Raw genomic sequence first — 20,266 nt, 5'->3', positions numbered from 1 at the left:
AATGGGGGAGGGGAAACCAGAACAAATGACTATCGAGGTGGCTGGTAGGGCGAACGCCACGGTGGTGCCGCTGCCTGCTGCTCTCCACCAGCAGCAGCACCAGGCAGCCATCGAGCCTTTCCCAGTCCTTACTAACTGGCTTTGTTGCGGTGACAGATGACCGAGTCTTGGGATCACTATACCATCTGCCTGGCTTTCAGGTGAACTGCTCTTGACAAATTCAGTCATTACAAGGGATTTTTAAGTTTGTTGCCTTGTGGTGCTGGGGGTCAAATCTAGGGCCTTTATGTAGTTTGAATGTAACTGGCCCCCTCATCCCAAAGGGAGTGGCACTAGGAGGTGTGGCCTTGGTGGAGGAAGCGTGTCCCTGGGGTGGGGTGGGTTTTGAGGTCTCTCCTGCTCTAGCTTCACTCAGTGTGACACAGTCCACTTTCTGTTGCCTTCTGATCAAGATGTAGCCAGCACCATGTCTGCCTGTCTGCCGCCATGCTCCCTGTCATGATAATGAACTGAACCTCTGAACTGTACGCAGCTGCCTCAATTGAATGTTTCCCTTTATAAGAGTTGCTGTGGTCATGGTGCCTCTTCATAGCAACAGAAGCCCCAACTAAAACAAGCCTTGTGCGTATTAGGCACATGTTCGACCACCGGAGTTACATTCCAGCCCTTACAAGCTATTATAAAACCTCAAGGTCAAAAGCTTTTACTGGAGGCCACGCTCCTGACAAGGGACCAAAGGTACCAATGAATACTTCAGCTCCCTTTGAGTGAGACAGACACACCTGCACTCTTGGGAGGCTTGGCAGTATCACCTAGAAATGATGACGATTAACGCATTCCACTGTCAAACCGATGAGAAAAGCAGGAAGCAGACAGAAGGAAAAGTCACCTCATTTTCTATTATGATAGGTATTCAAAGGCTGTTTCAAATTAAATAAGTTCAGTTATCGCTCTAGCCAGGTTCACTAGGATCTCGTGGCCATCCCATATGGCCACCCCTTCTAAAGCGCAGCAGTCAGTGAGCAGGCTGCCAATGGCTACAAGAGGCAGAGGAATCCCGCACGACCCAACAAGCACCAGGCTGCTGACGGCAAGGTGTCCTTTCCTCTGCAGTTTCTAAAGGTCCCACACACAGTTCTCCGAGAGAAAAGTAGGGAAAACGAAAGGGAAGTCAAAATCCACCCGGAGGAAAGGTAAATAAACCCATTCATGTGAACTTCGGCTTCCGGCCAGATCCAATCAGTGTTCTCCTGTCTGCACATAGTCTTCTGTGACCTGGGACAGGGTGCTCAGGCACTGCCAGCTCAGGGCAGCCAAGAGCATGACAAACGACAGGTAGATGGGGGAGTAGTGGCTTCGGGAGATGAGCTGACAGTTGGGAAGGTTCTGTGTCCGGATGGTGGAGATGATCTGCTTGGTTTCGCTAGAAGACGGGTCTGTGTTGGGGATCCGGTGATAAATCTGTTAGGGAAAGAAGAAAAGCTACTTAGCACGGTCTCGAGTACGCCACTTGCAGACATTTTCCCTGGTTGGTTCTACCTGTTCTCATGTCACCAAGGAGAAAGCTGAGTTTGGAGAACAGCAGTGACTTGCTACTCTGAGAAAGCAGAAGTGCCACCTAGGTGTGTCCTGTTGACGAGGAAGCCAGTCAGTGCACACCCCAACAAGGAGCACTAAGTGCACCACTCCAGATCCGCATACCTCACGGTGCCCGGGGCATGTTGGCATGATGCAGTTAAGCTGACCAAAGGCATGGGCTGGATGGGGAGACTCCAATCCCAGCAGCTGGGCAAAAGTAGCTCAGGTGAATGGGCCTAACGTAGCAGGAACTGCAGGGAACGCCATGCAGTCCTTCCGGGACCTCCTCAGGGCTGCTCCTTACAGGAACCTCCTGCACATCTGCAGAGTCCTGTTCTCCTTCCACAGCCATGCCGCCACTGCCCTGAGTCATGCCCTTAGTGACTCACATCTGAGCCCCAGATCCACTCATCTGTTCAAAGGTCAACAGAGATGGACAACCTGTTTTCAGTAACTCCCGTGCCCTCCCCATTACCTGCAGCTCCTTGCTGTGGACGTGAAGTGACTTGGGCCATACCTTCTCCAACTGCACAGGCCCCTGGGTGCCTCTCTTCACACAAGCAAGGCCACTGCCACTTCTTCTCCTTCCCCACTACACCCTCCACAGTGCACCTCCAGGTACCGTCACCAGTCTCTTGCCTATCCCCCAAGTCTCAACTGAATCAGACTGCCAGCTTACTGGCAGGAGGGATGACAAACTGAGCCAGAACTGGGGCATGAGGTAGAGATGATGGAACAGGCATTGTACAGATGTTTAGCCAGGCGCATGGTGTCCATTTCATCATTTAAGCACCCAGGAGGATGTGAGTTGAGCACAGCCTGGGCTATAGAGTGAGATCATTTAAAAATAAACAGGACCCAGGGCTGGAGCGATGGCTCAGCAGTTAAGAGATCCGTTCACATCATTCACATGGAGGCTCACAGCCACCTGCAACCCCAGTTCCAGAGTTCCTGGTAATGCAGGATTACCTCTAACCCAGTAATGCAGGACTTCATTCTACAGAAGAAGCCAGAATACATGAAGGGTGAAGGCCGGTTGTACCATTTTGTTTTGACATGTCATTGACGGACATAGCAGCTTTCCATCACTATAATGGACTATCCAAATTAACTTTCAAAGAGAATGGGTTACTTTGGCTGAGTGTTGGAGGTTCTAGCCCATGACTGACCACACCACTATTTGGAGCCTGTGGCAGGGCAACACACCATGCAAGTCCATAGTGATGTAAACCCTGTATATCCAGAACTAGGGAGTAAAATGAAGAGACCGGCCCTGTCTTCTTCAAAGCATATCCTTGCCATACACTCCATGTCCTGGCCTTTATGGGCAGGGGGAGAGACCTAGAAGGACCGGCCCCAGCCTGTGGGTGAGAAGTAGAGCATGTGGGGTTTTCACTCATGTTTTCTAGTGCTGTTATAAGCAGAATTTTTTTTAATCTAAAATAAGTTTTAAATTATTTTTTGCAAATGTGTGTTTATCTGTGTGAGTGTATGACATGTGAATGCAGGTGCCTGCAAAGGACAGAAGTGAGTGTTTGATCCCCCTGGAGCTGGAATCACAGGTGGCTGTGAGCCTCTTGGTGTGAGATGCAGGGGACTGAACCCCCAGCTCTCTTCATAAGCCGCAAACATTCTTAACCACTAAGCCCCTACACTTAACTTTAAAAATAATAGATAGGGCCTGGGGAGATGGCTGAGCAGTTAAGTACATTTGCTCTTCCAGAGGACCTGGGTTTAGTTCCCAGCACTCACATAGCAGCTCACAACCATCTCTAATTCCAGGACTCGGGGATTCAAAATGCCCCCTCTGACCTCCACAGACATCAGGTACACACATGGTGCACATACATACAGGCAAAACGTTCATAGACATAAAAAATAAATCTTTAAAAAAAAAAAGTGCAGTATTGTATACATGTAATCCCAGCATGTGGGAGGCTCAGGTAAAAAGATCAGGCGTTCAAGGCCAGCCTGGGCAGCAAAACAAAGCCTTGGCTTTAAAGAAAAAAAAGAACTAAAGATACTAAAAAATTTAGTATCGCCTCTTTCCGATTTTCTGTTATTTCCCTATATTAATTCTATTTGGGTTTCTTTTGGGTGCGGGGTAAGAATATCAGATACTTTTGTGAAAAAAAATCCACTGTATAATGAAAACTTGGAGATAAAATTATTATTACTATTGCTGTTTTATTGATTACATATTTATGTGTGTGAACACATACATGCCATTGCACAAGTGTTGATTATCTCGTTCCATCAAGTGGGTTCTGGGGACCAGACTCAGGTCATCAGGCTCGGTGAGAGGTGCTTTATATCCACCAACCTATTTCTCTCGTCCTATCTACTTATTTATTATAATTATTATTACAATTATTATTAAATTTTAAGGATTTATTTTGCTTTATGTATATTAATGCTTTGCCTACGTGCATGTATATGCACCATGTATGTGCCTGTTGGATCCCCTGGAATTGGTGTTACAGATGGTTGTGAGCCACCACTTAGGTGCTGGGAATCAAATCTGGGTCCCCTTAATAGCAACAAGTGCTTTTAACCACTTAGTCATCTCTGCAGCCCCAGTCCTATTTATTTTTATTTTATATGCATGGGTGTTTTGCTTACATGTATGTCTGTGTACCGTGTGTGTGCAGTGCCCATGGAGACCCGAGAAGGTGGTCGATCTCGGCATGTGAGGGCTCTATGATGTCCCAGGGATTCCATGATTAAGGTAGATGGCAATGTCATTAACAACTAGAGTTCATGTCCAAGGCATTAGCTGGGTAATAGCCATGAAACATCTACATGATAGGAAAATAAACAAAATCAAGACAGACTGCAAAGCAATTCAACATCTAAAGGATAAGCAGAAAAGGCAGAAAGGCTCAGGAGCAGGAAGAGGAGGGGTCAAACAGGAGACAAGCATCTCTGAAGACAGGAAAGCAACCAGTTCCAAAGAGAAAAGAGTCATTGTGTGACTCTGGGGGGTGGGGGGGAGAGCAGGATTTAAAACACACTGGTTTTCCAGTTTATCAAAGGCCATCAAATCATTTCTTCCTCTTCTAGGTTATACACACCCAAGTGCTAATCTGTACAGTTAAGAAGGCCCCCAGAGCAGCCACATGGAGGCACAGAAACTTGAAAACAATGGCCCTTGCCAAGGAATTCAGTTGTCAGAGTAGGAGATGGAAGTTTCCAGGTGTTTGCCTACACATTACTTCTATCCCAAAACAGCAGGAAGAGTTCCCTGGCTGACAGGTTCGCAGGCTGCTCTGAGCCAGGCTGTTCTGGCTACTTCTGATCTATCTGTCCACCTGCTCCAGAGGACATGGGCCATCACTGCACCTCTCTGTAGGCATTAGTGGCCTCTGGGAAGCCTTTTCCTGGTACATTCTCAGTACAACTGAGGAGACAGACAGCAGAAGAGACACGCCTTCCTTCCTACAAGGGCAGAAGCGATCTGAGGAGAAACAGGATCGGCTGCAGCTGGCATCTAGACACCAGCAGGTCTGACTGACTGATTTTGAGACAGTCTCTTGTAGCTCAGGCTGGCCTCAAACCTGTGATGCAGGTGAGGATGACCTTGAACACCTGATCCTCCTGCCTCCACCTCCCCAGTTCTGAGATTATAGCCATGTTCCACCATGGCCACTTGATATGGTGGGTGCTGAGGATCAAACCTAGGGCTTTGTGCATGCTTGGCCAACACTACCTGCTGTGTTATATTTCCAGGCTGCACATCTTCATTATAAAAACATCATTGGGAAATTTTCCATAAGGCTGACATAAAAGCTCAGATTTTAATGTCTGAACTTTACAATTTAAATTTTTTTCTGCATCAAATCAACTTAAATACTAATACAAACTTTACTTTGCATCATTGGAGTAACTTTAAAGAAAATTAGAAAACCTAGATTAGAGGTCAGCAAGCTTTCTGTTAAAGGCCCAGAGCTATTTTTAGCTATCTGGACTCCTCTGTTGTAACTACTCAACTCTGCCCTGAAGTTGCAAAAGCAGCCAACCAGGAGGGAACGCAGTGGCTGAGTTACAGAGGAGGGAACGCAGTGGCTGAGTTACAGCTGTGGCTTTCACAAAGGCAACCGTGCCCCCTTCGGCCACAGACTCAACCCACCAGCAGTACTGAATCCTAATAGTCAAGAAAAGCACAAATAAAATAAAAAAATGAATTTTAGTGTCCATGAAAGTTTTCAAAAATGATTTTCTAAAATTAGTCATCAGTGAACCAGGTAATTCCCAAATCAGGCCTGTAGTCCCAGCACTTGGGGAGTTGAGGAGGGAGGGGTCAGAGTGAGTTCAAGGCCAGCCTGAGCAGACACTATGCTCCAGTCACATATTACCTGCTATGCATGCTGGCACAGCCTGGGGAGGTATGATCTGCTGAATAAAGTGGGTTTGGCATTTGAAATGAGAGTTGCACAAACAAACAAACAAACACACTTAAGAACTGATTGCAAGTAACAGCCTTACTTTGTCTACATCTCCTACTGGAGGTTTTCAAGTAAGATCCATGATATGATAGAACATACTACACTGAGCATTTCAAACATAAATTCACTCAGCCATGCTCTGCATTAGCTTCCGCCTCATATCCTTCACCCATCAAACAAGCTTGGCTGGTCTCTAACATCGTCTCACAGCTCAGGAGACTTCAGAGTACAGCCTTGCTTCTTCCATGTCATCATAGGGCCTGCAGGGCTCTGTGCGTGTGTTTTCTAGTAAGGGATACCAACTACTCTCTTTAGGCTATAACACTAAGTAGTGAGGACCATCTACTATCTAAACATGATCTGGTTCATCGGTGACATGATTTAATGCATAAAAACAGCTACAAATTGCCCAGAAAACTAACTAAAAACCCACCTCTTCTATATACTGGTGTATGATAGCTTTGACAGCTGGCATGTTGGTGGCATCCATCATGAGGGTAACCGCTTGCCCCTTCCGAATCTTCACGACCCCTTTGAAAACCTGCTGATTGTTGTAACAGGCAGCCAGTGTAGCGATGGCCATTACCTACAGGTAACAGGAGAGGGAGGAATCTCAGTTCATGAAGATGTAACAAAAGGTGCTGTATGCACTCAGAGAGTTACTATAACAGAAATATATTTCAAAATAATATCTGGAAAGAATTTTCTAGTTTATCCTATTATGAATATAACCATTATCCAGTAAAAATTGTGAGATGAAAACAAGGGGAGTGGTCTGTGATCAAAAGTGAATGATTCTTATCCTGATGGAAACCTAAGCTGGGTATACAGATTTAGCTGAGCACCATTCAGAGCTGTCAGTACCACATAAAACCAAACTTCTGAGGGAGTTAATTACAGAAATAACTGGTAAAAGAAGTTAATAAGTGTAAGAATATAGAAGCAGGGCTGGACAGATGGCTCAATAGTTAAGAGCACTAGCTGCTCTTCCAGAGGACCTGGGTTCAATTCCCAGCACCCACATGGCAGCTCACAACTGTCTGTAACTCCAGTTCCAGGGGTTCTGGTACCCTCACACAGACATACATTCAGCAAAACACCAATGCACATAAATAAAAATAAGTTTAAAAATATATACAGAGGCTAGATCTATATTGCTATCTTGAGTACAGAAAAGGATAAAAATACTTAGGTATTTAGTGAAGAAGTTAATCCATTTATTTATTCATTTCATGTATGTAGGCAATGTGGAATGCTAGGAATCTAACTCAGGTGGTTACTCAGTGGCACGAGCCATGACTTGCTAAGATGCCTCATGTAATAGCCTTACCTGGTTTTAACAGCATGCTGGCCATGCAGGCCGAGGCCAAGCTTTACTTATTAACATAATGATCTAGCTAGTTTAGAATAGATGATGGAAAAAGGGTAAATCTAGATAGAAGGTAGGTTCTGGAAAAGTTGACTTAGTTCTTGAATGCTGTAACTCACTGCTCCTGAGCAAAAGAAAATCCACCAGAGTCACTTTTTTAAGAAACCATGACCCTGAATACAGCAGAGCAAGACAGAAACTGTCTTCTACCCAGCCCAAGCACGACACTCCATACCTGTGGAATGGCACAGAAGTTAAACACACTTTGGTTCCGGAGCCTTGACAGGTAGGTGATGACGTGGGGGATATGGTACAGGGAGTTGGTTATGAGTTCATTCAAGCACTGCACGGCCACATCTATGTTTTCTGGCTTAGCAAAGTCTTCCAGCTTCTTAACGTATCTGCCCCACACCTGATCAGTCAAGAAATACAGACAAGTCAACAGGGGCACAGGTGGAGAATTTACATGTATTATGAGGTTTCCTCAGGGGTTGGAGGGGGATCAGCATAGACCATTTAGCATGCAATGGGTGGGGGCCCAGGGCAGGCTTCTTGATATCTGTTCTTATATCTTAAATGAACCCATTTCTATAAATCTGTATCTTGCCACATGGCTTGTGGCTTATCGGTATCTTACATCATGTTTCCCGTGGTGGTGGCTGGCAGTGTCTCCTCTGCCTCAGCTTTCCACTTCCCAGAATTCTCCCTTCTCTTTGTCCTGCCTATACTTCCTTCCTGGCTACTGGCCAATCAGCATTTTATTTATTAACCAATCAGAGCAACACATTCACAGCATAGAGAACATCCCACAGCACTTCCCCTTATCTTTTTTCAAAAGGGAAGGTTTTAACTTTTACATAGTAAAATAGTAAAATTACATATAACAAAACAAATGTAGATGTAATTCTAAACAGTCTTATTAAATAAGAAACAAGAGGCAAATGCAGAGTTAAAAGCCCAGAGATCAGAGCAGTAGCCAAGAGCTGAGACCACCTTATCTTAACACTCCTGATGTCCTTCCCCTCAGAGAGACCTTCTCCTGTGTGACCCGTCTTTTTATTGCCTTTCTGTTCTACCTTCTCATTGGCTTTAAACTCGACCACATGATTTCCTTGTCACTGCCTGTCTATATAGACCTCCAGGTCTCTATGGTTGGTACTGGGATTAAAGGTTCGGGTCACTGCTTGGCTGTATCCTTGAACACACAGAGACTCTGCCTGCCATGTGATCGGATTAATGGCGTGTGCCATCACCGCTGGACTTCCACTAAATGGCTTGCTTTTAGCTCTGACCCCCCAGGCAACTTTATTTATTAACATACAAATAAAATCACATTTCAGCACAAATAAAATATTACCATATTTCCCCTTTCTATTATAATAAAAAGGAAAAAAGTTATAACTAATAAGAAAAACTATATACAATATATATAGAACAGAAAGGCAATAAAAAGACAGGACACAGGAAGAAGGTCTCTCAGGGCAGCAAGTGATAAGATAAAGTGGTCTTAGCTCTTGGCTACTGCTCTGATCTCTGGGCTTTTAACTCTGCATTTGGCTCTGTGTTTCTTATTTAATAAGACAGTTTAGAATTTCATCTATAACCAAAGGGTAGAGCTAGGCAGGAACCTTCCTCAAGTCTGTCTGCCTAAGTCACCTGGAAGTAAGTGACCCTACATGCTCATTTTTCCACAAGATGGCTGGTCTCTTTGTTGCAGTCCCAGCACCCTCAAGGCTGGGCTGGAAAATCCTGAGTTCAAGGCTAGCCAAGGCAAATACCCAAACTTTAGACTTTGAGATTTTTAATAAAATAGTTCCTTTTATATTAGAATATAAATTTTTGCATCTGTTATATGCATTGCAAATCTATTTTCCTCACTTTGTGACTTATCCTTTTATTCTTATTCTAAAAGCACTTGGCTTTAGAACATTTTATGAAAAGTAAGAAGAAAATCCTGGAGGGATCTCAATAAATAGTCACTGAATTTTCAAGCTTTTGTTCAAGGTTTAATTAAATCAGGTCGCGTATAGTGGACATTCTGCAGTTTTCGCCCAAGCACCCGCGGGATCCAACCCATCCCACTTGTGTTGGCAAACCTACTGAGGGTTGCAGTCAGAGAGCTCAGGCTGTGGCTACAGGAGTACATTCAGGGAAAAGTCCCAGCCCTGAGAGCTCAAGTTGGTTTGCCCAGGATTTACCTATGATTTGGAGGAAGTCTGCCAGAGACAGAAAAGGTATTCATTCACAAAGCCTGAGTTCCCTGGATGCAGCCAGTCTAGCCAAAGCAAATGACTTAATTAATGGACTTTATCCATTCTGATGCTGCCAGGGTTATTTTGACTTAGTCACTTGCAATCATTGGGTTCAATGATTCATTTTTCAGAGTCTAAAACTGTTTTCCCCTAAGCATCCCATATCAGTTACCTCTTGAGGCCAAAACTCTCTTCCTTCAAGTTGGTCTTCCAGATAATCACGAATGATATTTGTTTTCTGCAGGAATAGACCCATTGAGTTGGCACACTCTGTGTCCTCACCAACTAAGGGGTCTTCAAACTCCGAGGCCGAGAACAGACGAGAAAGGCCAATTCCTACCAGTCCAGCAACGTAGTGGCAATACTGCAAAAGATTCCAGTGTAACACCTTTAATAATGACACAGAAAGGTCTTACCAGGCATCACTAGCCACAACAGAGGGAGTCCAGAACACAATATCTGAGCTGTCCTTTTGAGTAAAACCCAAGCACATGAAAATACAATCAAGATGTAACTACACCGTGTTCCTGACTCCCTGTGAGCACTGCATGCCTTCAATCCACAAACACACAAGGCCTACTGTCAGCCCCCCACTGCACAGATGACAAAACTGACAAACAGGTCAGTTACCTTGCCGTGGTCACTCATCTGCAAAGCCTAGGGCCACAACCCAGAGGTGTTTATTTTTATTTTATTTCTTCTCTTTTTATATTAGGGTTTGAACTGCAGAGCTTTGCTTTTTGTTTTGTTTTTCTGAGACAGGGTTTCTCTATGTAGCTCTAGCTGTCCTGGAACTCACTCTGTAGACCAGGCTGGCTTCAAACTCAGAGATCCGCCTGCCTCTGCCTCCCGAGTGCTGGGATTAAAGGCGTACACTAGGCAGGATCTTACTCCCTTTATTTTTGCCCTATTCTGTAGACCAGGAAGGCCTCAATCTTGTGACCCTCCCACTTCAGCATCCAGAGTTGCTGGCTTTTAGGGTTAGAACTATGAATCCGGCCTAACCAACATTTCTCAAAAGGTCTTAGCAAGATTTTTGGCAAATGTAATGTTTAACTGCCAAAGAATTTCTTCCCCCTGAAAGTGCTTGCTCTGCCCCCCCCCATCAACTCAAAAAGGGATATATGTACTGTTCACAGTAACACAAAATCCAGACTAGATATTGAAAAATATTCCTGCATCTACAGTGCTAAGAAAACTGCGTTTCAAGATAATAGCTCTTGGGTAGAAATACCTCTAGAACAGAGACCTATAATTTATCTGCCTTCAAAGCTGAAGGGAAAATAATTCATAAAGCATTCAGTTATATCTGATCAGAACTCCCATTCAACACAGATGAAAAGGGGTTAGTCCTGAATGAGCCATGCCAAGAGTTGGCCAGGACTTTGAACTCTGCATTGGAATTAGAAACTGGTCTAACACCAATCACACATGTCCTAACTTGGAGGGTATAAGCAGCAGTTCTGAAGATATTTCCACTAAGTCTAAGGGCTTTGTTTTGTTTTGTTAGTCAAGGTCTCGCTGTGTAGCCCCTCACTGTCCTGGAACTCATGGAGACCAGGCTAACCTCAAACTCACAGGCACTCTGTTTCCTGAGTGCAGGGATAAAAGGCACAGGCCACCATGCCTAGCCAAGTTTGGCATTTTGTTTTTGTTTTGCTCAGAGCCCAGGGTCTGATTACATCCCCTGAACCCACACTGAATCAATGAATATGTCAGTCTATTTCAAGATCTGAACCTAAGCACTGTGACAAATACAATCACATAAACTCTTTATGTGAGGTCAACACATAAGTGAGCAAGCAAGCACTCCTAAGTCAATCGTAGCCTACCAAGTCCTAGCCTGGCCTATATCCCACACTGCTGGTAGGGAAGAAACTCTGGCCAGACCAGCTACTACTGTGTTTGCTTCATCCTTCATCTCCCCAGGAAGATGCACATGCCCACAGGAAGAAGATGCACACGCCCACAGGGACAGCTCTTCTCTCGTCAGCAGTTGCTATGGATTCAGTTTCTCTAAAAGCACATGCTGGGAAGTCTCCAGTGCAACAGTGCAGAGGCGGAGATGCCTCCCTCGTGGAGATGAAGGCCTTGAAGGCTCCATCCTCATAAGTGGATTAGTGCAAGTTACAAATGGGCTTCAGGCTGGGACTTCATCTAATGCTCTGCTGCGCTCTCCATCTCTCTGGACATGTTACAGTGAGAACTGCAAGAAAGTCCTCTCTAGATACGGCTTAACTTCCCAGGCATTGAGAAAGAAGGCATGAAAAACTTGTATACATCTACTAATTATTCTTTGTCTTTTTTTGGCATCACTGGGGATCAAAAACCCAGGGCCTGAGGCTTGCTGGACAAGCACTCTACCACTGAGTTACTCTAAAAGCAAAAGAAGAAATAACTCGTCTGGTGACTCACACACTAAAGTATGTACATGCACAGTATTCCATAATGGAAGAGAAAATAACAACAAGCATTGTTTTTAAAATCTGAAAAGCACTGTTATTTCTGCATTATCGAAAATGATTTGGCCATTTACCTAGTCTTTCACAGCACCTCAGGGATAACGTCACAATTCACTCTGGCAACAGTAAGCCCTCTGGGGTATGCACTGTCACTGACAAGAGGATTCAACTTTAGGCTAAGTGGGTATGAGGACACGGTCAACTGCAACAGATGTTGGTTAACCCAGAAAACCCAGATCTGGAGGCTCTGCTGTCCTTGCTCTGAGCTTCACCATGGTGACAGCTGGCTGTCTAACTCAGCAGAGGTGGACCCTGCTTACAGAGACACTGACCTTGTCCCAGTCCTGTTTGGAGGTCACACGCTTGTCCACAAATTCTGCCATCCCACATCCCATTTTCTGGCAGATGTCAGCAATCACTGTTTGATATTTCTCAGCCAAATTTCTAAACTCCAGGGAGATCTGAAATGGAGGCCATAAAAAAACAAAACACAAGATTACACACTTCGTGCTACCAAACAGAAAGGCACAACCCCGTAGAGCTGACAAGCCAGACCAGACAGCCACTTCCCTCATCAGTCAGGTTCCCCAAGTACTTTTTCTTGAAGCTAGTGTCTTTAATTCAAGCAAATGAAAACAAAAAGTATCCAGTGAAACAAGGAAGAATTCTGTCTTTCTGGAACCCTGAGGGAAGGTCTGCATTTTTCTTCAGGCTCTACTGTGGGACACAAGCCAGGAGGGCTTCTCCCACCCTTAGGGAACCGAGTCACAGCTATGGCACACTCCCAGGTCCCAGTATCACTTGCTGGCCATTCCAAGGACATGAAGGCACATTATGGTGATAAGTCTCTTGGGACAATAAAGGCAAATCCCAAACAGGGCCAGAGGCAGATTTCATTAACTTTCAAAGAGAAACTCCTCCCCTTATAGACTGGACAGGCCTTGGACAGATTACATTAAAACACTGGCCGATTTGTTGTCCTAAGCCCCACCCTCCTTCTGAGACAGGTTCTCATGATGATATTCAGAACTGACTTAAACTCTTGGTCCCCCTACCTTGGCTTCTCTGGAATTACTGATGTGTGCAGACGTGCCTGGCTGTTTTAACCTCTTCTTGTCATGTGGGTTTTTTGTTCTTTTTCAGACAAGTTTACATATATTCTGGCCTCAAACTCACTATGTAGCCGAGGCTAGCCTTGAGCTCCTAAATCCTTCTGCCTCCACTGCCTTACCTCACCCAGCTATGAAGAGGCAGCAGAAAAGATGCAGAGTCAGCACAGGGTTTCTGGGGCCGGGCACCCTGGGTTCCAATCTTGACTCCCCTGTTAGGCAAGGGACTTTAATTTCTCCATACCTCAGTTTCCTCATATGCAAAAATGTAGAAAGGACAGATACACCACAGATGGTATAAGTATAAGCCAGGGGTGGTGGCACATTCCAAAGGCCAAGGCAAATATGGTGGTGGTAGTACACTCCCATGACACTGGAGATACAGAGGCAGGCAGATCTCTCTAAGTTCGAGGTCAGCCTGGTCTATACAGCGAGTTCCAGAACAGCCAAGACTACACAGAAAAACCCTGTCTTGAAAAAACAAAACCAACCAACCAAACAAAAAACCCTAAAGGCTGAGGCAGACAAACATGAGGCAGCATGCTCATACACAGAATGTGTATCAAGTAAAGAGCGTTTGCTTGGCTTATTCGCAGAACAAGAATGCATGCAAGTGGAGGTCTGCACATCATATGTGGCAAAACTTTTAAATTTATCAACTGAGCTAAGAAATTGACCTTTAAAGTACATTCTATCTACCCTGCCTTGATAAGCATATTTTATAAGGACTAGAATCTTTTAGATTTGAATTTAAAATGCCTGATACCTTACAGGTTTTTCAAACCCAACACCCCACTCCGCTCCTTTCCCTTCCTGCCACAGCTCTGTCCAGCACTAGGACAGCACCTTTACTCCTAAAGAAAGGTGTCCCAGGGCCAGACTTCCTCTACAGCCCTTCTGAACACATCTTTGCCACATCTTCCTATCTTAAGCTGATTCCCAGAGATGAGAGGATCTCTCATTCAGATAAAAACACGGCTTCTCGATGCTTCCCCTCTATCAGGATTATCAACGGCTCACAATCACAAGTGGCTTTTCTTCTTTCTTTCTGGCCTATACTTTCAGCTCCCTTTTTCTCTACCTGGGACAATTCGCTATTTCCTAACCTTCCTGTTCAAACAGGAAAAGATCAATTTGCTGCTCACCTTTGAAGCCTTCCAAAGCCAAACATTCCCTTCCCATAGGACTGCCACAAACATCAAAGAAGACACTGGACTTTCCAAATGTACTAGATGAGGATCTGAAAATTATCTATCTCCCCCAAATTATTTTAACTAACATTCTCACATTTTTGTATTCTTTCTGCTGGGCAGATGAGGCTATATTAAATTTGTATGATCCATATAAGAAAATTATCCCACAACCAGAAAGCATTTAAAGGTTATAATGTCCCAGCATGAAAAGTAGTTTTGGACGGGTGTGGTAGCCCTTAATCCCAGCACCAGGGAAACATTGGCAGGTAGGTCTCTGTGAGTTCCAAACCAGCCTAGTCTACAGCCAGCTCTAGGCCAGCCAAGGCAACACAGTAAAAAACAAAGCGAAATGTATTTTGGGAGGCAAGTCTGGTGTTCCTCATGAGGCTGGGGTAGGAGGGTTACAAGTTCAAGGGCAGCTTAAAACACAAAGTGAGTTCATAGTCAGCCTGGGCAAATTACTGAGAAACTATCTGAGAGAAAAAAAGGGGGGAGGGTAGGCTGAGAATCTAGAGTAGTATTAAATAAGAGTAGCTAGTGATCGTAGGGTCCTGGGTTCCATACCTAGTATGGAAGAGACAAACAAAATCCATTTCTATTACTAAAAAGGTGCAACCAGGTGGCTCACAGCATTTCATCTCCGTTAGCAGGGCTCAAAGGCTCACAGTGAGTTTCAGAGCAAACACATTCACTGGCTGTCGGGTACCTGAAGGACACCAATGCCCCAGGTCCTTCCCTACGTCAGAGCTCTAACAGCTCACTCATTTCTCCAGACTTTCTCAGAGTCAGAGTACAGCACACCGTATTTTGGGCTTTGGCCCTAAGAACATGATCTCAGCAAGTGGAAACAGACCTTTCCCAAAAGAAGTCTTTCTCAAACCTGGCTGGACTCCTCTCTATTCACCTGACTCTCTCCCACTCAAAGGTACAGACTAGATTCCTTCACTGTCAAAGTCATATAAGGACGTTCTCCAAAACTCTAGCAAATATGCACAAAACAAATGCACTCTGTGGAGTATCAGGAACCACATGACTTTGCTAAACACGCAAATTCTAGAAAAAGAAGTGAGGTCCATGGACAACATGAACTTGAGGAGGACTCCTAAAGCTTAGGGCTTTAACTCTAATCCACCTCAAGAGCTAACACCTACAGAACACTTAGTATGCATCAGGCACGCCTAAGAACTTTATACCTAAGAAACTACCCAACTCTTGCAGCTCTACCCATGCAGATTGAAATACTGAGTCACAACTAAGGGAAAGTTCCAAGGATCTCACCTGACTGCTGCAGGAGCCCATACCCCACCCACAGGTGTGATCCATGCTGAACAACAATCTCAGACTGCCAGCCTCACTACAGGCAACAAGTCTGTGTGAGCCAGTCTGGAAATCCATTTTTTTTTTTTTTTTTTATATTTTGAGAGTCTATCTTTTAGAAGCCTGAAATGTGAATGTATCTTTCTGTAAGAACAGACTAGGGACTTATAGTATAGAACTGGGGAGCTGTTATCGTCTCTACCATATAGAGAGAAACCAAGGTAGGGAGGAGGTATATATCTCATTACCACTTAGTAAGCTGGGATTCTAACCAGAAAGGTCTGGCTCTGGACTCTCAGCTGCCAGAGTTCTTAGCCATCACATCTGGCTGCCCTCCAACTGTCCTACTAATTATCACCATAGGTACCCAGAGGAGAGTCCACTACCGTGGGGAAGTCCTCCAGCACTTGGCGGTCCTTCTCCTTGCTCTCTGTGAAGCGCCACTCTGGTTCGTAGAGGAAAGTGTGAAAGTTGCGCAGCATTGGGATCTTCTTCTCCACACTGATGGTCATGTCATCCTCCACAGTGTCCAGAGCTCGGAGAACCAGGTAAAACACACATACTGCGTGGCTGTAAAAAAGGGAAGGCTGTTAGCATGGCAACAAGCATGTGCTTTTCAACATTTATTTATCTATTGTGTGTGTGTGGATGTGTCTGATGTGTGTGTGTGTGTGAGCATAAATGTACCCCAGCACATGTGGGACACAGCTTCTGGGAATCAGTCTTTCCTTAGCACCATGTGAGTTCTGGGGACTCAACTCAGGTCACCAGGCTTGGCAGCAGGTGCCTTTACCTGCTAAACTATTTCATCAGCCTCTTTTTGAAAACATTTATTTTTAAATAACATTTAAAGCAGAATAGCGCTTCATGCCTGTAATCTCAGCTCTGGGGAGCCTGAGACAGGAGGCTCTTGAGTTCAGGACAACCAGGGCTACAAAGTGAGACCCTACTTCAATAACTGTCATTTAACTTGTTCCAGGCCATTTCTAAGGTGTCTCACCAGTAGCTCTGCAGGGCTAGAAAGTGCTATCCAAAGCCTAGCATATTTAGCACTTAGATCCGTTGCCGTCTCAATGGGAGTAATGAACTCTACAGTCTATTTATAAAAAAGTAAAATGAAATGCTGAGCAAGTGGATGCCATACCACTCCTAGAATGCTTAATGTTTAACCAATGCATGTCTGAGACCAACAGGCAACTGTTTAGAGGGAATGAGTATTTAACTTTTCAGCATGAATGCTGTCACAGTAACGTGTGTAAACTTGTGTGTAATGTGCACATGAGGAGGCTTCTGAAGGCTCAGTATGCTTAAAATGTCAGGTGACAAGCAGGCCAAGAAAAACGCCGGGCCTGCTCACTGACAGATGCAGGTGCCAGGACTAAGCGAAAGTAATAAACATGGCTGCCCCACCCCCTTCTCGGGAAGGGCTGGCCTGAAAGGACGCTGGTAGATGGCCAGGTGCCTGGAAGGGCATTTGCAAGTAAACACGTGGGCGTAGCGGAGGGGGTTAGTCCTGCCTAAGCCACAACAAGGAGCCCATAATTCTAGGTGGCAAGTCAACGTGGCTGCAGTGACTCAAAGTCCCCTGGAAAAGCGGACCTCCCCCAGTCAGGGTTCTCCACTAACCGCATTTCCCCATCCAGCGCCTGGATGACGGCGGCGAAGCTGCGACTGGTTTGATTCAGATACTTGTAGCAGGTCTTCAAGCTGCTGCTGAGGGAGTCCTGTGGGCAGAGAAGACACACCGTGGTGGCAGACGTGGAGCAGGAGTGGGCTGGGGCAGGCAGCTGGCAGCTGGGCTCCGTGCCCGGGACCAATCCTTGCAAGGCCAGGAGGTCGGGGGCCAGGAGCAGCCCCGTGGGGGCGAGCCGGGAGTCCTGGGCGCGGCGACCGGGCTAAGTACCAAGGTGCGCTTGACCAGGGCCATGGCCTTGGTGCTGCCGGTGACTGCCATGAGGAGTGTGGCGTGGAGCCCTTCCTCCATAGGCCCACCTCAGGGCTGGCTCTGGCCAGAGTGGAGGAGCCTCACTGAACAACACCACACGACACGTGCAGGTCCTGGCCACGCCCACTACCGCCCCTGGCCACGCCCCCACCGGCAGGAACCCCTTGCTCTCCCTCCCTGTGATGGGGTTTTTCCTAGACAAAACTATCAAGACAGGCTGCTCTGAATCTTCTTAACTAGGCTGGCCCTTGGTAAACTGAAGTGCTCTATGTTTGTTTTGTGTTTGAGGCCAGTCTCTTACGACCCAGCTCTGGTTGGCTCAGAAATCACTATGTAGACCAGGCTGGCCTCGAACTTGACTGTACAACCATTCTACCCCCCCCCCGAATGAGTGCTGGGATTACACGTGTGGACCACCACACCCAGCAATGTGTCTGTCTTTGCACAGCCCAATTTCAGCTGAAAATGCCCAACCTAAACAAGTGACCACACTGGCCCACCTAAACAATAACCCCATACCCTCCGAAGTTTCTCTTATAATCAGGAGTGAGCCCATTTCTACCCCGAGGCTTCTTTACCCCCACTGCAATCGTTTTCTTCTGAAGAGAATCTGGCTTTCCGCGACTGCGGCACTGCTTTCCTGTCCCTAGCCCAGTTAAGACCGCCAGAAACCCTACAATCGCTGCTCTTAGAAGCGCAGCGATGTGCAGTGAGCTGGTCTTCGCAAAGAAAAACATGGAAGGACGAAAAACACTTTGCAAAGAACTAGAGGTTTGGAAGATGTCTTACAAACGCCAACACAAAACTGCCGTTTTGTACTGTGTGTGTTCTATATGAACGTTTTATGAGCAGGAAAACCGAGCTGAAGAAGGTACAGAATTTCCCCATGCCCTGTGTGTGTGTTTTATATGAACGTTTTATGAGCAGGAAAACCGAGCTGAAGGTACAGAATTCCCCCGTGCCCCTTGCACACAATCTCTCCACTCATTCTAAGAAATGGGAAACACAGTTACCTAACGAGGGAGTCCTTTCTGAAATACAGCATATCTGCTAGAAGGCAATCCACAGTTGCACTGGAATGTTAGAGGACCTTGGACCCTGGTGGGTCCTGTGAGCTATGTCCTTTATTTGTATTTCCTACATTTCCTAACATGGATACACATTATTTTGTCCAAAGAGTAAGGCTTTCTTTTAAAGAAAAAAAAAAGATATATAATCCTGACTTTCATTTTATTGCCATTTCCAATAACATATATTAGTGAAAAACAATACTTACTAATCAGCATATTTAAGTAAAATTCTCCTTTTATAGAGGAGAGAGAGAAACAGTCCCCTGCTCCAGATCACAACCCTAAAATCTGCCATCCCCTGACCTCACCCCTCCGACCTCTTGTGACTTGCTTTTTGGTAATTTCTGCTTGAAACTCTGGTTATTTGTCTTACCTCCCTCTCCCAATAGAACACGTTTGACAAAAGCCAAGTCTCTGCCTAGGTTTTTTTGTTTTGTTTTTAAATTACATATACCACTCTGGCCTGCTAACTGGGTTCATGCAACACCTGAGCTTTTTAAGCTGACTAGCCTCCAAGCTAGAAAGAAGCACAGTGTGCATGTGTGACCAGGCCTGGTGAGCTTCCCAGAGACACCTGTAATCTGCAAAATGGCAGCAACAACAGTATTTGTCCCTTTCAGATTATTAAGAGTGACAAAGTGCACTAAATTGTAAACATGGCCACAAAAGTCTGTGACTCTTCCCATCATGAGGGATTCTTTTTCTCCTCCCTCATACCTGGCTCCTCTGGTGACATTTGGGGTCCAACTGGACAGTAACAGATGTGACACATGCAGAAGTCTGAAAAGTGTGTGGGCATTGTGGTCTGCTCCCTTCCAGTGTCCAGGAGTCCCAGGACAAGCCTGCAGCCTGGTGAGATGGGTGTCTCCCCTATCCTGGCTGTACCCTGCTATCCACCCCTTCATCCAGCCACAAGCTGCCTGTCAGCTGAGCAGGCCATGGAGAAATGAACCCAGCTGTCCCAGACAACTGTGAAGAACTAAGTAACAGTTGTTCCTTTAAACCACTAAGGTTGGTTTCCTAAAATTAGGACAAATATACACATAGCATATTTTACACTAAGCCATCTTTTAGTCGTTCACTAGCATTAGGAAGCAGCACATGTTTCTACAATCCCAGCCCTAAGCAAAAGTTAAATGAGAAGCTGGCAAGATGTCTCAGAGGATCAGTATGCTTGCTGAACAAGACTGGCCACCTGAGTTCAATTCCTGGAACCCACGTAAAGAAAGACGGTGGAGAGAACCAACTCCACAAAGTTGTCCTAGGACTGCCGTGTGTGTGTGCAGTGGCATGTGCTAGAACTCACAGAAATCCACCTGCCTCTACCTCCCAAGTGCTGGGATTAAAGTCTTTTTTTTTTTTTTTTTTTTTGGAGACAGGGTTTCTCTTAGCTTTGGAGCCTGTCCTGAAACTTACTTTGTAGACCATGCTAGCCTTGAACTCATAGAAATCTGCCTGCCTCTGCCTCCCAGTGTTGGATTAAAGGTGTGTGCCACCACCGCCCAGTGGGATTGAAGTCTTGTCAG

General features: G+C 45.5%; 1 protein-coding gene across 1 annotated transcript in view; it reads right to left on the bottom strand.

Annotated features, from left to right (window-relative positions):
- Nucleotides 1-875: 875 nt before the first annotated feature.
- Fdft1 (farnesyl-diphosphate farnesyltransferase 1) overlaps nucleotides 876-20,266 on the bottom strand; it is a 23,036-nt gene continuing 3,645 nt past the window's right edge. Inside the window, exons 2-8 of the mRNA XM_028884165.2 lie at nucleotides 17,352-17,449; nucleotides 16,112-16,295; nucleotides 12,439-12,567; nucleotides 9,817-10,008; nucleotides 7,628-7,804; nucleotides 6,457-6,609; nucleotides 876-1,461 (exon numbers count right to left, since the gene is read on the bottom strand). Of these exons, the coding sequence (XP_028739998.1) occupies nucleotides 1,240-1,461; nucleotides 6,457-6,609; nucleotides 7,628-7,804; nucleotides 9,817-10,008; nucleotides 12,439-12,567; nucleotides 16,112-16,295; nucleotides 17,352-17,449 (1,155 nt within the window). The 3' untranslated portion in view covers nucleotides 876-1,239. The remainder of the gene's footprint in view (nucleotides 1,462-6,456; nucleotides 6,610-7,627; nucleotides 7,805-9,816; nucleotides 10,009-12,438; nucleotides 12,568-16,111; nucleotides 16,296-17,351; nucleotides 17,450-20,266) is intronic.

Source organism: Peromyscus leucopus, chromosome 9, assembly GCF_004664715.2.
Source record: "Peromyscus leucopus breed LL Stock chromosome 9, UCI_PerLeu_2.1, whole genome shotgun sequence".
Taxonomy (NCBI): Eukaryota; Metazoa; Chordata; class Mammalia; order Rodentia; family Cricetidae; genus Peromyscus; species Peromyscus leucopus.
Note: the sequence above shows the minus strand (reverse complement) of the source record. Positions and strands in the feature narration are given on the sequence as shown.